Source organism: Camelus dromedarius, chromosome 4 (assembly GCF_036321535.1).
Source record: "Camelus dromedarius isolate mCamDro1 chromosome 4, mCamDro1.pat, whole genome shotgun sequence".
In the NCBI taxonomy this organism is placed as follows: domain Eukaryota; kingdom Metazoa; phylum Chordata; class Mammalia; order Artiodactyla; family Camelidae; genus Camelus; species Camelus dromedarius.
The window spans coordinates 63,431,855-63,454,267 of NC_087439.1; the positions used below are offsets into that span (position 1 = coordinate 63,431,855).

Below are 22,413 nucleotides of genomic sequence, written 5' to 3' on the forward strand. Positions count from 1 at the left end.
TCCTCCATTCAGCCACCCTACGCCTTTGATTGGGGCATTTAATCTATTTATATTTAACATAATTATTGATAGGTATAGTTATTGCCATTGTGTTCTTTTCTGGTTGTTTTTGTAGTTTCCCTCTGTTCTTTTCTTCTTGTTCTATTCCTTTGTGATTTGATGACTTTCTTAGAGCTATGTTTACATTCCTTTTTTTTTCCCCTTTATTTTTGTGTATCTGTTGTAGGTTTCTGGTCATGGTTTGCCAAGATGTTTGTGTGCAATCTTTTCAAGAACAGAATCTCAGTTTCCCATAGCCCTCCTGCTCTTCCACTTGTGTGCTCTGCTGGTTTTCAAAGCCAGAGAGTATAGAGCCTTGTCTTCTCAGTGCAAGTACCCCAGGCTGGGGAGCCTTACATGGGTTCAGACTCCTTACTCCTCAGGGGAAACCTTCATGGTTGTGATATCTCACAGAGGTGAGAGCTCCGGCCAGACCACGTTTCTGCTCCCTCTCCCCCATCTCAGTGTGTCCTTTTCTTCATATCCTTAGTTGCTAGCCTTCAGTTTGTTTTAAGAGATAGTTGTTCTATATGTAGTTGTAATTTTGGTGTTTCCATGGAAGGAGGTGAACTCAGGATATGCCTACTTTATCATCTTGCTTTCAGAAGCAATAAATCTTAATACTGTATTTTTTTAATGGAGATACTGGGGATTGAACCTAGGACCTCATACATGCTAGGCATGCTCTACCACTGAGCTATACCCTGCCTCAATATTATATTTTAAATAATTATAAGGGTGTTAAAATGTTAATTTGGAATTCAGGTTTAAAATGTAATCATAGGTATATAAACACATGGAAATAATATATATTTTAAGAGATGGTGGAAATTTTAACAGTATATATATATATTTTAAAATATAGACACTTAAAATTGAGATTTGTGTATGATTATGTAAATGGATTTATGAAAGCTCCAAATTTAATTTGTGTAACCTAACTATAGTGTAACAAGTCTATGACACAGCAGTATAGCCAATATAAGATCAGGAAGTGAAGGACCAGTTGGGAATGTAGACCTGAACGAGGACTATTAAGAACCCTCTGGTCAACTAAGAAAGATATAGAAGACAAAGAAAAGGATGATTATTCTGCGAGAGGTGATTTAAGTAGTTCTTTTTTTCAATGGAACTGTGGTATTCACTGCAAGGAAGTCATGAGCTGAAAGCTGGCTAAGTGGCCAGTGATGAATAAGTGGCCTGTAGATTCTTAGAAAGTAGGAATTGTAGCAGTACTGGCACCTAAGAGACTGGATGGTAGTGGCTAGAAATAGCAGTTTTGCTGAGAAGAAATAGATTAAGTTCTCTGCCCTTTGAGTGTTATTTCATGCTCTGTAAAATGAGCATAAATTCAAATCTACTGTAGTCTGCTACATGATATTTTGCATTACCCTGTTTTTCCTAATCTAATTAGGTCAGACTTTGAATCTCTTTTTGACTGTATGCCCTAATCATTGGATTTTTTAAGGAAAGTGGGAAAACTGAAAGCAAGATTCCAAAACCAAATACGCTATAATGTTTAGATGTTTCACATGAGAGTGAGATATATAGTGAATCAGTTTCTGTCTCTACATGCAGCAGGAATATGTAATGTTTGCTATATGCTTCTTAATTTTTTCCTGGTGAATTTCTTAATCTTATATTATAGTTAAGAATGTTCCCTGCTTTAGAAATTCTCAGACTTGCTGTAAGGGCAGGGACAGAAATTAATTACCTAGGGAAACTTAATGGAAAGCCTTACTGATAGAGAGGTGGTTACCATTTGCTACTACATTTGTTACTGTCAGAGAACACATATATTCTATAGTCATTCAGCAGAAGGAGTTTCCTCCTAATTCCCCACTCCCACAGTTCTCTGCTCCTCACTATTCTCTGTGATACTACAGATTTATTTAATAGCAAGTCTGCTGATCATAAGTAGTCATTATTATATTTGTGGATGTCTTGACTGATGGAATATGTTAGTATTAATTGTGGATGTTATCTAATTGGGTGTAAGTGCGTAAGACACTGGTGTAGAAGTTGAGAATTCAGAACTATTTTGACTTGCTACAGAAGGTCTTAACAAAAGTAAATAGGTATGTTTTCAAAGTGTTGCTTATATTAAAGAAAAATAACAAGGATTTGATGTGTAATTTGAATAGGAAAAAAATCCAGAAAGCAATGATTTACACATTTAGCCAAGAATGTATCATTGCTTTCAATGTGCATTAAATTATCCCTAAACACTGATTAAATATTCAGGAATGTGAGGTACTGCAATTACTTGAATCTTCAGGTAGATGAAGGAATATTTAAGGAACTATTCACTATTCCCACTAAGTACCAAATTAGAGAAAATCAACTATAGTCAAAGAATAAGGGAATTGTACTAAATACAAAAAAAAAAAAAAAGTTGCTTTAAGAGTTGTGAAATGAAATAGAGGTTTAGAAATAATAAAGCCTGATTTTTTCTGGAATGATCTGAAGGTAAATTGAAAGCCCAGTGAAGCAGTACAATCTCTTCTCATCTCTGATTGAATGGCACCCATGAAAATCCAGGGAAGTTTATAACTGCAGATTTCACCTTCTTTCTTAAAATATTATGTGGGAAAAATGGTTACAAATTTCTGTACTTCACAAGAAACCATGCATTTTTTTCTAGGTTATTGAGAATATGGTGTGAGAAGTTGGTCAGAATTCTTTCGTTTTTCCATTTCTTTTGATTTTGATCATCAAATGCCATGAGCAGAACAAATTGTCCTGTGAGTTAGAAGAGCTTTGAAGCATTTAAGGGTTTAATGATCATCAATGTATTCACTCCTTGAAGAAAGCAACTGTAGAGGTGTACATTGACAATGGAAATCAATCAGTTTTAGTCAGCAACGCTTACACCACAAGGAGTGAGAGAGATGTCTGTAGGTGGGTATTCACTCTTCCGTTGACAAAATAGACGGTTTCCTGGGACTAAACGTACTAAGCCAGAACCAGAGTCAGGGTTTTCTCCTTGCTGAGTCATTCTTACGATTTCTATTTACCATCGTGGTCCTTGGGCACAAGTCAAGATTGTGCTGTCTAAGGAATGTTTTTTATTAGCAGAAGGTTCATAAAATCATTTTCCATGGAAAACAGTATCTTAAAAGACCTTAAGCATTGCATTCTACTCTTTAATTCCTCTTTATTCAACAGCCATTATTGAATGTCTAGTCAGTGCCAGAGTCTGTACTAACAGCTATAACATACACAGAAATGATATTATAAGGAACTAATCCTGTAATTTAGGAATGAATTGCAAGTTGAAGAGGTGAGATATAAGCATACCGAAGGTCACATGGCAAAGAGATTAAAAACAATGATTCTTATGTTATAATTATTTTTGTTTTCAACTCAGATTGTCCACAGATAGTTCATATATCTTGGCTATTACGAGAGATAATAGTATTTGTAACAGCTAGAACTTTTTGAACTCTTGTAATCTGCCAAACATTTTTCTTATATCTTCTAATCGTTATTGCACCTTGATAAGAGAGGTATAACTGAGACTCAGTGATGATAAATAACTTGATCAAAACCACAAAGCTAGAAAGCATAAAGGCTAGCTTTTGAGTCCAGCTTTGCCTGGCAGTTGAGCCCACATTTCTCACTGTTATACTTCTCATAGCTAAGTCTATATGTTTAAAAGTTGTTTTTATTTTTGTAAAAAGTTTCAAGACAGTTAAAAAGCTTGTGGTACTCCGGTTCTTCCTAATGGCTGAAAGGAGAGGAACAGTAGAGAACTACCTGATTATGTGACCTTATCAGACATTGTAAACTCAATTGACACTTTTAGATATCTCTTGACTTTCTACCTAGGTTTCCTAGTGAGCTGCCAATATTAACTCATAACCATGTTACTGACTCTTTTCAGCATTAAGCGATTCTACTGTTACTAAGTTGTTTCCTGTAATTTTATTTGCAGTTGGTATGCATTGTAGCTCACATTATCTGCCATGGAGTTTCCTATTGAGATGTTTCAGGATACTTGTTCACAGAAAGAGTTTAAGAGTACCTGAGAGAATGTGACCGTGAATACCAGAAAACAGAAGACTTAAGAGGACAAAATCAAGGCATATTTGTGGCTTTTAAATGCAAGAATTTTATCTTTGTCTCCTATAGTTCTTTAAAAATTCTGTGGTTTCATGAGCACCTCCAGATAGAAAAGGTTAGAGCAATAAATCTTGGGTTGAGGGATTTGCTATAATCTTTTTCTCTCTTAATATTTACATTATTGCTCAGTAGGAGGAAGGGATGTGTGGGATAAGGTGAATAGGATCTTCACCATTGTTATTACCAAATAATTCATTATGAATATATTATATATCACCTTCTTACGAGTGGCTTTGTTTAAAATGAGTTGAGCATATGCTTTCTCAGCATTGGCATGCAATGATGCCCAAAGTTCCCACAGGAAAAGGATTGGTAAGCTAATGTTTAAGTTACATGTATTATTTTTGCAAGACCAGAGAGTAATAAATAAGCAGAACAGATAATGAAAGAGACTCATTTTGGACACTAGAATCTCAATTAAAACAGTATATCCCTTCAATTCCAGAATCCAAATAAGTGAGTAGCTATTAATTTCAACTGTAACTTTTATGAAGATAACAAAAATGTTTCTAAGAATAATTTAATACATACTCTGGATTTAGAAGTACGTATATTTTACAATGTAATTAATTCAAATATATATGTGTATATATACGTTAAATAATATGTGAATACAAATATTTTCTTAGTTATATTTCACTTTTCTCGTGTATCTAAGGGCACATGGAGCATCCTCTTCTCTGTTTAGTTGATCTTTCTCTATGTGTTCGTCATTGTTCTTGGCTCCTATCTATAATGCTTCTTACACTAGGGTCTCCATTATTTGCAGCCTCTGCTAATGTGTAGTCCAAAAGCTATGCCAGGTGGCACAGCTTTATTAAGTAATAGCCAGAAAGAGTTTATCCCTCCAATAAACACTGCTACTGATATTGCTCCTTTACTCATAAACCTCTTCTTTTCTCCTGAGTGTGAAGACAGAGTCTTTAAATACTAAATGTAGTAAATATATAAACAATATAGCATTTTAGAGGGTGAGAGGTACTGTAGAAATGATAAAAATTAGAGCAAAGAAAGGTGGGAGGATTGCCATGGTAAATAGGTCAGTCAGGATTGGCCTCAACTGAGAAGGTGAGATTTGAGCAAAAACTTTAAGGCAGTGAGGATATCAGCCGAGAAGATAACGAAAGGAGAGAAGCTCAGGCCCTTGATAGTGCAGTGAGCACCTCGAGGAAGCGCCATGCTCAGTGTGTTGAAAGAACAGTAAAGAAACCAGCGAAACTGGAATAGAGTGAGCAAGGTGGAGAGTTAAAAAGAGGAGAGTCAGAAAATGAATGATGACCGGATCATACAGGGTAGCACTCTCCAGTAGAAATATATTGAGTGCCATAAAAATATAATTTTAAATTGTCACGTAGCCACAATAAAAGGGGTCAAAAGAAACAGGTAAACTCAACTTTAATAAGATATCTAATGTAAATCAATTTATCTAAAATGTTTTCATTTCAACATGTAATCTTTGAAATTCAGAGTGTATTTTATACTAACAACACATCTTAATCCATACTAGCTACATTTCAGTTGCTCAATAGCTGATGGTATGGCTAAGTGGTTACTGTACTGGACAGCACAGATAGAGATTTTGACTGATCATTGAAAGAACTTTGATTATCACTCTGAGTGATTTAGGAGACATTTAAGTCTTAAGAATTGAAGCCTCATGATATGCTTTTCATTTTAAAAAGGTCAGAGCTAGCATTTACTGAGAATACACCATAAGGCATTGGAATAGAAACCTGGAGACCTACTGCAGTAATCAGTTAGGAATGATGGTGGCTCAGATGATACCAGTGGATACCCCAAGTGGTTGAATTCCTAATCCTTTAAAGACAGAACAAATAGGATGGGTTGCATTTGGTGTGTGAAAGCAAAGTCAAGATGACCCCAAGACTTTGGCCTGAGTAACAGGAAGGGTGGATTGACATCAACTGAGATGAGAAAGGCTTCTGGAGGGTTGGGGAAGGAAGACAGGTGTTCAGTCTTGCATAGGTGCTTACGAGAAATCCACGAGGCATCCAAGTAAAGATGGTGAAGATGCAGAACAGGCAGTTGGATATGACTCTGGAGTTCAGGGGACAGTTTGGCAGTAAAATTTTGGAAGTCCTCAACCTTGAAATTGGATAAGACAAGGACAAGGGAGTAAGAGTAGACAAAGAAGAGAGGACCAAGGACTGAGCACAGGGACATCTGAAATCTAAAGGTCTAAAATAAAATGAAATTGACATTAAATAGTATCAAATATTTTAGCACTTTTGCATTATATTTAAATTTTACAAAATTAACATATATGTTCATTACCATCATTATGTTTGTCTACATTTTACTGAAAACTATAGCTTTAGATAAAGCCTAAAACCTTTTTTGTGACATTTTTTGCTTTAAAATGTCTCATAAATCTTCCAGTAATTAACTTATAGACAACTATATCTAAACAATAGACAGTAAAAATAAAAACTGTGGTCATAATCAAATTAGAAACTATAGTCAGTATCTAATATATATTCTTTATACATATGTGTGTGTGTGTGTGTGTGTTTATGTGTGTATGTGTGTATGTTCTCCAGAGATATATAAGGTGATTGTTCTTTGAAATTATAGCATTAAACACTAACACAGCAGTTTAAAATCTGTTCCGGTCTACAATCCAATGCAGCATTGTTTTATTTGCGACAAGTTTATCAATATGCTTTTTTTAAAATATAAAGTTTGATTGATGGTTATGTTTTCTTACCTCATTTTAGTCTGTCCATGAATGAGATCTTTATTCGTTTAATTATAATCAAATCTCAGGCTTGAAGAATGCTTCATAAAATGAAACTCATTATTTTTTACTATAAGCACATTCATGACCTAAAAAAATACAGCTCATACTTCAAACGAGATTCTAACCCTTGTGATCTTGTATGTTAAGGCAATTATGTACAATATGATGTGGAAATTAGTATATTCAATTAAAAGCTGAAAATTCAAATTAAAAAACTCATCTTTATCTGGACAACTACCTAAACATGCTGACCAACAGCTTTTTTGTTTAACACGAGCAATCTTTTGTGTCTTTTCAGTCCATACGAGAAGTCACGGGCTACGTGCTGGTGGCTCTTAATCAGTTTCGCTACCTGCCTCTGGAGAATTTACGCATTATCCGTGGGACAAAACTTTATGAGGACCGTTACGCCTTGGCAATATTTTTAAACTACAGAAAAGATGGAAACTTTGGACTCCAAGAACTTGGATTGAAGAACTTGACAGGTAAGGAAAATAGGCACGATGGCAAATATAGTCTTATCAATGTAGACTTACGTGTGTCTGGTTTCTGCAGTGTGTATTACAATGAGGAACGCTATAAAGCATTTAAATATCTGCTGTTTATTCATTTTATGAGAAATGATGCCCTGCGATGCCCTTGCTGTGTGTAGAGATACTGTAAGTGCAGTCTGAAGGATAACATATGACTGTATCTCAGCTGAACAGAAGTGTGCTCTAAGGAAATGCTCAGTGACTGAAAACTGAGATATGAAGCAGGTTTAAGAATGCTGTGTTGGACGGTCTCAGGTGAACAGTGGACCACATCATCAAATTTCTGCCATAACACTCTCTCACTTTCGTCAGAGCTCAGTAAATCCACAAACCATTATATCTAGTTCCACTAATCTAGCTTTTGGTACAATCCCTTGTTTTTGGAAAACATATCAAATGTATTAATTCAGTTTTGACTTATTCAGTAACTCAGTAAAGGCCATCAGTATTTCTTTCTTAGAATGCTTTAATGCCATCAGTGACATTTTCCTAAGATTAGAAAGAGGTCATTGCTAGCAATCTGAAATTATTATCTTGCTACAAAAACACTTTAAGGAATTGGTTTTGTGATCTGGCCCATGAAATCCCACTGATACCTGTTTAGTTCAAGTAGTTTAGAGTTCATAAAGGCTATGGTGGGAAAAACTTTTGGTACAAGGATTTTAATCATGAATTTCACCATGTGTGCCTGTAACCAAATTGTGCTAATTAGTAATTAATTACCTCACGGTGGGAGAAAGGAGTTTAAACTATTAATTTAATCTAAATTAATATGATCTATGTGTTTTGCATGAAAATATCTATTGACTTTATGTGTTTCAGTCCACTCAGCGGTGATGTTTCTTAATATAGGAATATGAAATATTTTAGAGGTATTGCCTTAAAATATTAAGAAACAAATAAGATTAATGTCAGGTTATTAAAATTATATGCTTCTTCTATTTATAGTGGATATAAAATATATAATTTTAAGTTAAAAGTAGCTTCATAGTTAGCCAGACGTGAGCTAAAATTGAGATATTTTGGTTGAAGAAAGGAATGCTGATTATGTTATTTATTTTGGACATGATTGCTATAGACTTGATGACATAATGGTAAATGCAAATTGCTCAGAATTTATAGATTCTTTCATCAACATTTTTACCTTTTTTTTTCCTTTCAAAGATGGTTATCTCACTGAAGAGCAGGGTATTTGATTAAATTGCTACTTGCATGGAAATAATGATAGGAGGAAGAATTTTGGAAATGGAACAGATAGAGAAAAACTGAGTGATTGAAATTAGGAATCTAAAAATAACAGTTAAAACCTGCATAGGAAGCACTGTTTTCTTCATGATTTTCCTCTGATTATATTAAAGAAAAATTGAATTAATTTATTTTCAAATTTTTATATTATTTGAATTATGTTATTGTTCCACAATATGTACTATTTGAAGAATCCTTTCACACAGAAAATTAGTCTTTAAAGAATTATTTATTTCCACTTTTAATATCACACTATTAAAATATTAGAGTTATTTAATCAAAATTATGCCACATTTAAACATACCTTATATATTGAGTGAGCTTACACTAGGTCTTATGATTGTGAGAATTGTTTAACCTGTTTCATATCAAAATGTAACACTATTATTTTAAAATATTATTCTCTAAACTGCCAGAAAGACTTATGATATTTTCTTGTGTAGCAGTAAAGATGAATAATTAATAAATGAATAAAAGAATGATTTGAGTGTTTAGGAAAAATATGTATTTGTTCAAGACTTATTACTAATTTCTTTTTGAATATGAATTAATAACAAATGCAGTCAAATAAATGGTGAAAAATTTAGACAATTTGGGAAACTTCCAAATATTTACATGTATATATATATTACATGATTGATAATTACATGCTAACATTATTCTTTGAGACAGTTTAGAATCATTGATCTTATTTTAAAGGAGAAGATCAATAGTGTAAGTCCAGTTTTGAAAATCAAAAGTTAACACAGTAAGCACGATTATGTTTGTGTGTAAGAATGAACAAGGAAGGACAGGAGACACCTAACTGTTCCACTCTTTATATAAAGCGGAATTGGGGATAAAATCTGTTCTACAATAATACCTTAAAAGAGCTCGGTGTTCTAGGCGACCTGATTAAAGTAGCAAGCAAGCATTGCAGTTAACTTCAGGCAAGATTGTTTTTGTGTTTCGGAAAGTCATTTGTTTTATGTTTTTTGTTTATGTGCTGTACAAAGCAAGCTGATGATAAACTTTAAAAAAAATGAATCTTATATTAAGGGTAGGGCTACCAGGGCTGACCCTAATTTTAGACTTATCTTGTGTGATATGAGGGGAAATAGAAAGCCTGCTGAGTATTGACGTATCTCACTGCCTACCTGCGGTAGTGAATTAGACTTTTAATTCCGTTCTTAAGGGGTGAGCAGCATCAGCATCACCTGCGTACGTGTTTTAGAAATACATATTCTTGGGCCTCACCTGAGACCTAATGGATGAGAATTCTGTGACTAGGGCACACCTGTATGTGTTTTAAGGATCCCTCCAGTGATTCTGAGGACTATTAAAGTTTGAGAAACAATGTTCTAGTTCATTAAAGATACCAAGAAATGGTAGCACAACATCAAGTCAACCTCCTCGCACTTCCTTGATCCAAATAACTTTCATTCACTTAATGTCTCCTGGAGAGAAGGAAAGGAGTGAGACAGAGAACAGATAAGCTTTTGATTGAATTATAAGAAATAAACGTTTAGTTGGGACGAGAAATGAAAAGAACACACTAGGAGCCTGGACGGAAACATATGGGTGTAAAAGAGCTTTGAGATGAGGAAGATGCTGAGAATAAACTTTCTTCTGGATCATCATTTTGTCTAATGCCGACTTTACTTAATGGTAAATCATTACAAGGACAATACTAGTTTATTGTGAATTTTCTTTGTGAGCAAAATTTTATTCTTAAGTGCTTTCAACAAGATAAATGACAAGTACTAGTGTTATAATGAGGATTTTCGAGATTGAAATTTCAAAGCTTTTTGATATATCCATATTTTGTGTTCCTCCTGAAAATTTTTTTTTTTTTTTTTTTGCTGTGTTGACTTTAGAATAGTATGCCTTTGCAACAGTATGTATGTCTCCTGCAAACTCTATCTTTGTGTAAAAGGGATGTTCTGTTAACAGGAGGAATGTCATATGTAAGGGTTAATGACAGAAAAACTTGTCTTACTGCTGCCACTCACATTTTCGTGGTCCATTATGGGTGAGGTGGGGCAGGGTGGAGAAGAGGCAGGTCCCTAGACTAAGGATATGCTGCCCGATCTAAACGGGAGTAAGGAACTTGTCCTGGCAAGCTGAAGGTGCCCTATGACACTGGGTCATCCTTTTCTGGTCAGGGGAGAGACCACACTTCCATCAGTGTGTCCCTTTAATCATATAATCGTCTCCTTTGGGAATGACATTGCTGCATCAGAGGACAAAACTGGAGAGAATTTATTATTACTTGCTCTGTAAGGTCATTTGCATGTGGCTGTGGTTCTTATTAATCATTCTCAGTGATGATGTTCTGATTTTTTTCTATCAGCTCCTTCTTATCCAACTGTTTCCATTCAAAATTCAAACCGATATTTAATATATTTACAACCTTAAGGTGATAAACTCCTACTTATTTAGTCACCTATCTGGCCAAAATCTAAAGGTTGTTTCATTATAATGGAACATAAAAACCACTGTTCTTCCCTTCTATAATTTATAAAATGACCTTGTCTGTTAGTAATGGTGGACAATATTATACAATTTCATCTATGTGTTATATTGTAGATATGGAGGAGTCTTTGAGACATAGCTAAGTGTACTTATATCTATTTTAGTATCCATATTCTACTTATAATGATGATAACCCAGGTACAAATTTAACACCTGGATATGTTCATTTTTTTTCTCACCAGCTTTCACAATGAATATTTGAATTTTCATTTGATGAATTATGAGAATATCTCTTTAGAGTAGGTGAAATTTGGGGATGATACAAATAGGCAATTCGTATTTTTCAAATGTTAGTCAAACATGATATATATTTTCAGACCTACACAATTATGTATTAATGCTTTTAATTAATATTTTGTGGTTATTCTAATTGGTTAACTGTGTACTGAGTCATCTCAATTAGATTATTACTTGAGATGTGGACAAAAACAAACAAGCCAAAAAAAAAAAAAAGCAAAAAGTAAAATGCTTAAGTTATTTTGGGACCCTGTGTTAATAACCTAATGGATATATTAAATTTACTGAATTCTGCTGGACTAAAAATAAAATAAAATGTTAGTCTAGGAGATACAACATCTGAATTGATGGACCATTTGAACAATGTCATATCTGAGCATTACATCTGAATGTCTGCCTTCAAGTACACGATGGCTTTTAATTAAAATAGTACGCCGGAGTAACAGTGCCTTCTAACGTTTAAATTTCTTAACCCTCCTTTGGCATTATTCAGTAATGGTCAAATAAATGATCTAATTTAGAAATGGACAGGCCACCTGTAATTGACTCAATGTATGTCGAAGAGCATGGATGTGGAAACAGAAAAATCTGCTTAAATGTCGTATCGCCACTTAACACTCTGAACGTCTCACAGAGACTCGGATTCTTTATCTTTAAAAGTGAGAGGAAAATCCCACCTCACAGTGTTAGTTTTAGGCATTAAGGGAGTAGTCAGAAACTTGTCAGCCACAGTACCTTTCACAGAAAGGATGCTTAGAAACCTTAGTTCTCTTTCTCTCTATTGTTTTGATTTTAGCTTCCCTTGGTGTCAACACACTGACAAAACACGTGTACCTGTTTCTGCATATTCAATAGGTTCCTGTTGCTTCACTGGGCTCTGAAAAGTGATTTGTTTAGACAAAAATATGCTCCAAACTTCAGCATTTCTTCTGATACTACTTTGAAACTATTCTAAGTGTGTAAGATCTCTTTCTCTGGTGGTGAGAAGCCGGAGGCTTTTCTTCGTCAACGTTCAGCGTGATTGCTGTCTTTGGTGCTTCACAGCTCTTCGTTCCTGTCTCTCAGTGTCTCATGCCAAGCACCTGTTGCCCCAGCCCTTCATTTCAAATCTCCATCATCATGTTTCACCCTTCATTGGCCCTGACATTCGTCTTGACCTAGACAAGAGACATATTCATTCTAAGTTCTTTTCCTGACACTAGAGTCACTAAGCAGTCTTCAACAGCTTAGTGAAAGGTCTTAGCAATGTTTGAGTGGGTTCAACCACTCAGACAGGGATTGTTGTTAAAGACGATGTTTGGCCAATATTTACATAAGAAGCAGAACTCGGCATATTGTGATATCTGCGGGGGAAAAAATGATTCCAAGAATACTCCTAGCTTAAGGTAAATTACTTGGAAAATGATTTGATCAAAACTAGCCTATAGTGAAAATTCTGTGAGTCAGGTGGAATTTGACAGTGAAGAGTGGCACATTCTTAGGAAAGTGTCAGTTTTTAGATCAGGCCTACAGTTTCTAAAATTGATACTCTAATCAGTGATTTTAAAGAAGATTGTTTACTTGTCATGTCAGACAGTGTGTATTAACTAAAAAAAGGAAAACTATAATGATGTGTTTGTGAGCATAAGTAAAACAGAAACGGCATTGAAAGGAAATGCTATAAAAATGAGATCAGAGAGAATGGCCACTTCAGCACATTTCTAGGACTCATTCTCAGCTTTAGAGAACTGATGAGTGAATTTATGGAACTGAGTGAAGGTAAAATGGGAATTTCTTCTCCTGCTGTACCATTGATCAGACGGGAGACTTACCAGAAAACAAGACATGAGAAGGGGGCATTCCCAGGGAACGGAAGTATTCTTTCTCCCCTGGCTATCATGTTTTCAGTCACGAGTACTAAGATCATCTGCTCAGGCCATAAAAAGCAACCCCCTTGATTTATGTCCCATTAAGGGTTCCTGAAAAGGTCCCACTCTCTGAACTACATTCTTCTTAATCCCTATAACATTCTTAAGGAAAAACTGGGGGAAATCTAGCATGATGGGAGTCTCTCAGGAAAATTCCCGACTTAAGACTTTAAACTCTTGTCATTATTCTTTCTTGTCCCTAAGGTACACCAATATCTGTATGCTTCCTTCCCTAAGAGAAAGCATATATATTCTAAGAAAACATATGAAGTCAACAAACTTCCTTATTAAAGCTTATTTGTTGAGAAAGCATGCTTATTTGCTTATGACACTTGAAAAATAGAGGAAAATATTTGCTCCTCAGGGTCTGAAATGCAGTAAAAGAAACTGATTTGCTATCACCATGAGTTCATGATTTCACTCTGAGGAAAGCAGTAAAGATTCGAGACTATCTACCTCCTCACCCCAAGACATTAGCTTTTGCTACGCTCGCAGACACTCAACTGGAAAAAGTTGGCAGTTTCTCTGCATCACTCCCAAGCAACATCGGGACCAGAATCATTGGATCATTGTTCATTGTGATTTGCTGGAATCAAATCAGAGTTCTAGAAGCAGTGTGAGTAATATTGGGGGAAAACCTGAAACTGTATTTTAGACAGAATGAAGAATGTATGACATCTTTGACAAGTTTAGTTAGAGGAGGCAGTCCCAAGCTCGACAGACCCTAAAACTCACAGTCAGAGTTAAAAATGAGGCTACATGTTGTTTCCTTCCCATGATCACAAAGACATGAAAATTATAATATCCCGAACTGTTACGGAGTTTTAAACTTTACAAAGTGCTTTCAGATTCCTTTCCTTTGTTTCACTCACAGCTCCTTAATGTGACCTGGAAAGTATCTTTATTGTAATTTTACATAGAGGAAACCAGGCTTAAAATTTTGTGACTAATATGGGCACTTTGTTCCAGAATCTAGACCTATTTTTCATCTCTTCATATTGTGTCATTCCTAAGAAATGTTTAGGACAGTTTCTCTAAGTGACGCCATAGTCAGCAAAATATGAAAATTGATGTAAACATAAACAACCCAAACTTTAAACAGAAAACATTAAGGCTGTATTTTAGCAAGAACATTATGATTTTAATTGTTGCATAATAGTTAAAGACATCATGAATGTATGAGAAATGGTGGTAAGCTGACAATAATATACAAACACACAAAATGACAATGTTATAAATACCAGATTTGATTTAAAAGTATCAAATCTATTAACTAATAGCTACTACCACTCTACTATAACTTTTTAAAAATCGAAGTTATTGAACTCTTAGCTATAACTCACGAACATTTATTAATTGACTCCATTTTACTGGTAAAAGTCCAGGATTTTTTTGGAAGGTGATGTCAGTTTAAATATTTGTTAGCTTTGTTTTCTTCCATTTGTATATTCAAGACATTGTACTAAGATACAAGCTATTCCAAATTATCTCCACATCCCTGTGTTCTCTTGGTAAATATTGTGTTTCTGACAAATATTTACCCGTCAACTGCAAAGTGAAAGCATTGGGAAAGTATTTTCCCGATTATTACATTATTATTTTATAGTCAAGCATCTCTACGGGGCTAAGAGCCTTCATCTTCATCTGTTATACTTTCTGAAGCAGGACTGTCCAACAGACCTTTCTGTGATAGTAGAAACATTCAATGTGTGCTCCATTGTACCCATTAGCCAAATGTGGCTACTGAGAACTTGAAAGGTTGCTAGTGCCTGAAAGATGGATGAAGGAAATAAATTTTTAATTTTATCTAATTTAATTCATTTAAATTTAAATAGCCACATGTGGTTAGTGGCAATCATATTAGATAGTGAAGCATTAAAGGAAAAGCATATTTTACTGAACCCAGTGCAGGGGGCAGTGATATTTACAAGCATGGGGGAATCAGAACACTCTCTCTGGATCCAGAACCCCCCACCCTTCAAATCCTTTTCTGAGGCAACTTATTCAAGTTTCTAAGTCTCCTCGGTTTCCTCATCTTCAAATGAGTGTAATGAGAATACTCAGTTTTAAGATGGTTGTGAAAATTGAATGAAAAAATTATATGTAGCATTAAATGCAGTTTGTGCAATAAATCTCATTATTATTTGAGAAGAATGCCCTTGGTAAGAATAATAGTCTATTTTTACAATCATTGAAAACATGTTTGACTTACATAATTAAAGTATAAAATATAAAATGTGTCATTTATGATTAAGGACCTGACCATATTGTATGTGAGTGAGCTGGGTTCTGGATGGGATGCATTGCTTCTTAATATGTTGTAGGCTGTTAGTTATTATGACTTAGGGTTTCTGTCAGAAATCTGACTTTTTAAAAATGAGATTTTTGCTCTCTCCTTCAGTTCCCACAGTGTAAGTATCTAGTTATAAATAAGTCCCTATATATTTCTTAAATGACTTAAATGACTTCATTGAAAAAGTTAAAGACTTTTTATAATTATAAAAAGAGATTATAATGATTTTTATAGCAGAGAAACTATATTAGAAAGTCTGTTGAGAATTATTTCTGGCATAGACAATGCCCATATCTTTAGGAATCTCCAGTTTATTTTGAAAGTTTCTCTTCATAACAAATATTTATTTAATAACAAGTAAATCACAAAACAAACTCTTAAAAAGCATCTTATCAAATAGATACCTATACCTACCATGTTTCATCAAATCTATGTCACCATCAATTGTAAAAAATATTTTTTGTTGTTGTTTGCAAGTCTCTCTCAAAAAAAGAAAAAGTAAAATCCCAGCATAAAGATTAAAGATGATATGAAAAATCAAGATCTTAGAGACATTAAATGTGAAAAATGTATACATTTTGGAATTAATAAACTAGTAACATGTAAAGAGAATAGGGGTATAAGAAACTTACTATTTTCTTGAATCCTAGCACAATAGCTGCTTTTGTAATGGTAAAACTGTTTACTGTGGAAGTATTTGAAACAGGTTGCAATAGAAAGGGCCAATATTTCATAAATGATGAATAGTATTTTCCATTTATCTTTATCTATCAGGGAATAGATAAATGTGAACTTGCATGGCTCAACACCTTTTGATGTAATAAACGTTACTAACCAGGAAATTTGAATTATTTCTTTTCCTGCTGTGATTTAGCAGATTTATTGACTGTACTGGTGAAAGAGATGAAAATAATTTCAAAGGCAGAAAAAAATCACTTAATCTAGGATTTTCCGTTAAACTTCACTCTCTAAGTAATACACGTTCGCTAGATCTCAGAATTATTATGGGATAGCAGAGAGAAAAGAGGATGCCTTCCCCTGTATCTTCTTTACCAGTCTACTTGGAAGTTCAGCGCAATGCTTTTCTCTGTTACTCTGGCTCTCATAGTATTTTCCCTTCTTCCCACCCTAATACTTTATGGGCCATTCTGTGAAATATATTTCATACTTTCTATCTATAGTTTTATAGTGAGCTAATTCAAGTTGCTATGGCTATTAAATCATAATAACCATAACAGTTTTGAGGAACACCTGCAGGGAAAAGTGAAGAAAAACAGCAGTCCGTAACCTTTTTCTTCCTTCCAAGACTATTCAGTTTACTTAATTTCATTTGCTCTGTGATGCAAATTAGAGGTTGATTTGGTGGTTATCAGTAATGTGAAAAAAAGCTAGTATCAGAAAGATTATTTTTGATTTTTAATCTACTATGAAATAAAGGGATTTCAAACTTTAATGAGATATTTGTATTGACATATTTAATGAGTATATTCTGGCAACTATTGACAAAATCAAGTATGTATTTTCATTTTAATGGTTCCCAATTTCTCTAAACACTCTGCTTTAATGTTTAGTAGGTTGGTTCTGTTTCATGTAGAATTATGTCTCTGGTGATGTCTTATCAAGAACCCTACTATAAATTCTGCTAGTTTTTAAGCTATCGTCCTACTAAAATCCTTTCAGTCTTTGTGCCTTTGGTTTTAACTATACCTGCCCTTTTTAGCATACTAAATCTAGAAAAACAAAATATCTGTATGACATCAGAGAACCCAGGATATATGTACTACTACTACCATTAATAATAACATCCATGATTAATAAGGATTAATATGTGACTAGTTTACAAACGTTGTCTCTCTTCATCTTTACAATAACCTCAATTAGTAGGTTAATGACGTTTTTTCCATTTTGGAGATAGAGAAACTGCAGTTTTCAAATATTCAGCAACATGATGTAGAGCACATGGTAATTATGGAGTTCAGATTTGAAGCCAGGTAGTATAATTCCAGATTTTCTTTTTATCACCATGCCATAGAGATTCTGAGAAGGAAGGAGGTCACATGGCACTGAACTTTTATCATCTTCTGCTATGTGTGAATGAATTGAGAATCTGTGAAATTACTCATATGGTCCAGGTCATACTCCTCATTTTGGCCTTTTTTTTTTTTTTTTTTTTTTTTAATTTCTTAATGAGGCTTTACTTAGTGTAGATACTTTACTGAAGAAGTTAAATGATTCTAAAAGAGATGCAGATTGCATAAGAGGATTGAATTGTTTCTTATGATATTGAAAAGCATTTTTGCAGGCTATTTAGGTTGATTACTACAGATATTAAAGACTAAAATGATGGAGTGTACTAACAGAATTCAGTGAAATGCCCTAAGTGGGAATTGACCTCATGACCTTTTTTTAAATTAACACTAAAATTAAAAAAATACACACAGAAAAATGACTGTATTTGGGATGTGTTTTATTTTGTTTTGATTCAGCTCTAGAAGTTGTGTGTTTGGTAAAGATGAGGTTTTTTTTTTCCTTTGTCTTAGTCTAGTGCTCTTTCTACTGTATTATTCCAAAAAAATTTTTTATTCAAGTTATTAGAGAGATGGAGGTAACAATTTAAAAGATTTTTTAAAAACTATATTTGAATCTATATCTGTGCTTAGGTATGCATTCTTATTCACCCATGGGAGGAAAATTAAAACTAAATCTGGCATTCATGTATGACTCAGTTGTAATCCATATTCACGAACTATCTACAAAATACTATGAAATTGGGCATGGGCTTTATAGTGTCACTCATAGAATACTATTTAGGATGTTCTGCAAGGAACAGATGGAAAAGATAATGATGTGGTTAGCACTCGGCACACCTATAGAGTTATCTTTTACATAACATAGGTGGAAAAATGAAACGAAGCAGGGAAGCAGTCTGTGTCGTCACTGTCACTCTTCACGTAGTGAATGTGTGGCTGAGTTTCACACCTATGTCATTACATTGTCATTTCATGTAGTTAGAAATTATGTGTCATAATGATAAATCTTTGCAATTAAAATTGTATCATGCTTCAGAAGCAGGCCTTTGGTGCTCAGGGGAAGAGGTGGATCAAGAATTAGTGTCTCGGCTCAAGTACCTCTTAAAAATTAAGAAAATCTAACTATCATTTCTGTAAAATAAATATATTGAAGCTCACAAAATAGATTGTCAACTCCTTTGAGGTTTTAATGAAGATTATCTGCATAATTTAAGTAGCTATCCAGTTGTTTTATGTATTTAATATGTATTACTCTGACAGTGACTTCTTATATTACATTTGCTTGATTATTAAATATAAAATATTAAAAAATATTTAAAACTGAATAGAATTTGTCAAGCCATTTCATGTCAGTTTTGATGTCTGATTTAAATTTAAATCAGGGAGAGATACAGTGTATCTTTTCAGTTCATTTACATTTAATCCATTAAAATATGACCCAGTAAGAGATATTCATTACCAGAGAAGACTTTGAAACATTTCCTTCTGAATCACAAAATCTTAGATTTTAAAGGAAGGGATAAAGAGTAATATATAATTCTCAAATTAATATAACTTAAAGGTCCAAAAATAGTGTTTCTAAATTTTACATGTACAGGTAAACATAAAATAATGGCCCCCAAAATGTTTTTTTCTGCAAACCATTTCTAATTATAATTGCAAATGATAATTTAAGCCAATTTGTTTATCAAGTTGAAAAAGTCCTTTGAACAAGTTGCAATAAAATCAGTGAGATACAAAAGACAAAGTTGAAAACCCATACATGTCTATAATGTTTTTATAAGTAAGAGCTAACTCTGATTGTTATTTGTAGTTTTCTGATTAGCACTTCACCCCTGAAAAAATGTAAAACAATCAGAGATTTTAAGTAGCTTTTATAGTATCCAAGGCATACTCTGAGATTTGGGCATAAAGTCAGAATTAGTTTTGGAGAGGTCAAAGTAATAAAAATAGAGATCAAAATAAATAATTGAATTTTTTTTTTAATTTTTGGTTAATGGAGGTACTAGGGATTGAACCCAGGACCTTGTGTGTGCTAAGCATGCACTCTGCTCCCGAGCTATACCCCTACAACCCTTGAAAGATTCTTGATCTAGAAATATAACTATTGCTTGATAACATTGATTTATGATCAAAATTCAAATCTAGCCTATGTCTTCTAGATGACAAGGTATGTTTCTATATTATGAAACACAATATTTCCAACATTTCCATTACTCTCTTCTAGGTCCCAGATGCATGAAATAGTAAAAACAAATCTGATTTTTGAAACCTGATAAATTTGAAATTTCACACTAGTGCTGCAGCTAACAAGGGAGATGTCAAAATCATTTAAGTACTGTGCCTCAGTTTCCTCATCTGAAAATGAGAATTAAATGGAAAAAAAAATGCATGCAAACTGCCTAGCATGTTAGTTCCCTTACTATTTCCCCCTTTTCTATCTAATTCTCAATGGAGTGGTAGTATTTAAGAGCATTAATTTCTTATTTAATCCTTGCCACATCTATATGATGTGTTTTGTATTGGTTGTTTACTGACAAATATAGTTGATTTCAGTAGTTTAACCTCATTAGCACCAGAAGATTCGTATTCTCTTCCCACTTGTACCTTAGATAAATCACCTCACACTTCTTGCATTGAGTTTTCAATTATGAAATGAAAGAAGAATTTTCTTTGTTGTTTATTTGTTTGTCTTTGTTTTTTAACTTTTTTTTTTCTTTCATCACTTGGTAACACCTACCCGCTGCCTATCATCTTGAAAAGGTTCTAAGGCAAAGTGTGAATCACATTCTCTTAGTGCTCAGTTTCCTTTCTTAGAACAAGTAAGGGCATGACATTAACCCTTCCAAATCAGCAGAAAATAATATTGTATTTTTGCTTTCTGAACACTTGGGAGCTGAAGTTCAAGCTTTTAATTAAAAATGTCACTCTCTATGGGTATCTAGGGACTTGCTGAGGGTTTAATTGTTTATTGTCTATTTCCTGGCATAGACATAACAACCTGCTATAGTAATAGTATCCACAGGCATTTACATCTAGCTATGTGTCATTAAAGGTACACCCATTATTCTTTTAATGAATCGTTTTACTTCTCTGCTAAGTCTGTGAAACCTCAGGAAAACAACAGCAGCAGCAACAACAAAAATGTGGATGACTTTCAGGGAGAAAAAGAAGACATAACCTGAGCAACAAAGCCAGTTTAGTTGGTTTTAAATGCTGAGTTTAAGCCAAAGTTCCCCAGTGGTGCCTAGCAAATCCTATTCATTTCTGTTCATTTCTTAATTTCTTAGTTCCTCTCAAAGTATTCAAATGTTTCTGCTGGGTAGAGCTACCAATTCAGCTAAGAATCTATTTCCCCTGAGATTACTTTTATACTGTATCTGAAACTCATTTATCATTGCTTCCTTTTAAATCCCCATTACACAAGAAAGAATGGGGTTTGAAAGCCTAGATAGCTCATACTTAGTTCTAAATAAGCAGAACCAATATAAATTATATTTTTCACATTTCCCCACTTACTGAACTTGAAATAAGGATATTTTGATGACTTAATTTTTTGAATAGCTAAGATTTCTTTTAAAAGATTTTTCTGGGGCCTTTTAAAAATAATGAAAACACCTACTTAGTGTTTGCTTGGGAACTTCAACTTCTAAAGAAAGAGCATGCTAGTGCTGCTAGTGTTTTGGGAGCTCAGATGCTGTAACACGGCTGGGGCTCTGTGTCAGTGTGTGAAAAAGAAGTGAACCGTGTGCTGTCAAAACAGTGCCGATGAGAGACAACCGCAGGGACTCCGCTTGGTTTCCAGACTCTGACCGCATGAAGCTCGAGGGTTACGTTCTAAAATTAGAATCTTTACTCCAAAGATAAAGGCTTAGGGAAGATTTCTAAGTGGCGTTTCACGTATGTTTGTAGACTTATTTTACACGTTTGTAGGTATCCTTTACCCTGTTAAGTAAGGTAATCAACAGCCTGGACCACTGACTGCATGGAACCACTGTAGAAGTTCCAAATAATTTTTTATTTCTTTATACAAGACCAAGAGTTTCTAATACAAAGCAAATAAGGACTCTCTTGCTTGCTTGTCAAGAAGGCATATTCAGTAATTATTTCTATATCTTTGCTTCAACTTCTTGAATTCTGGAACGTCAGAATTCAACAGTTGTAGTCTATAAAACATTATTCTGTATGATAGATTGCAAAATCTGCTTTCTGTAAAATAACTGTAATCCTAAATTAATGTAGGTGAACTGGTCATATCTATTTCAAAGTTTTAGAAAAGAAAAATAAACACGGACACAAACCAGAACTAAGCAAAAGACAAGCTAGAAGAGCAAAGGGAGGCATAGAAAAATACTCTTATAAAAAAATAGGAAAAGAAAAGATAGATTGATAAGTAGATATGCAGCTCTATCCCACACATATTGTATCTCTCTCCATATAAATATAAAATACATATATGTATATGTGTTTATACATTAATATACACACATACACAGATGCATATGCCTGTGTGTATGTAGTTTCTAACTACAAAGCATAGTCATGGATATTGTAGTGTAGCTGACACATATCCAAGAAATAATGTAATCAACCAGTTACAGTCCTACTTTTCTAATCATAGTCTCAAATAACGCTTGACTTCCAAGAACTCATTTTAATATAAAATGAATTTTGTAGAAAGCAGTATGGAACTCAGTAGACTGAATGGCAAATGAGTAATTCATATATG

General features: G+C 34.0%; 1 protein-coding gene across 4 annotated transcripts in view; it reads left to right on the plus strand.

Annotated features, from left to right (window-relative positions):
• The window catches only part of ERBB4 (erb-b2 receptor tyrosine kinase 4), a 984,076-nt gene that overhangs the window by 519,678 nt on the left and 441,985 nt on the right, over positions 1 to 22,413 (plus strand). For all 4 annotated transcript variants that reach the window (XM_031451836.2, XM_031451838.2, XM_010992478.3 and 1 more), the window contains exon 3: positions 7,224 to 7,410. In XM_031451836.2, the coding sequence (XP_031307696.1) occupies positions 7,224 to 7,410 (187 nt within the window). The remainder of the gene's footprint in view (positions 1 to 7,223; positions 7,411 to 22,413) is intronic.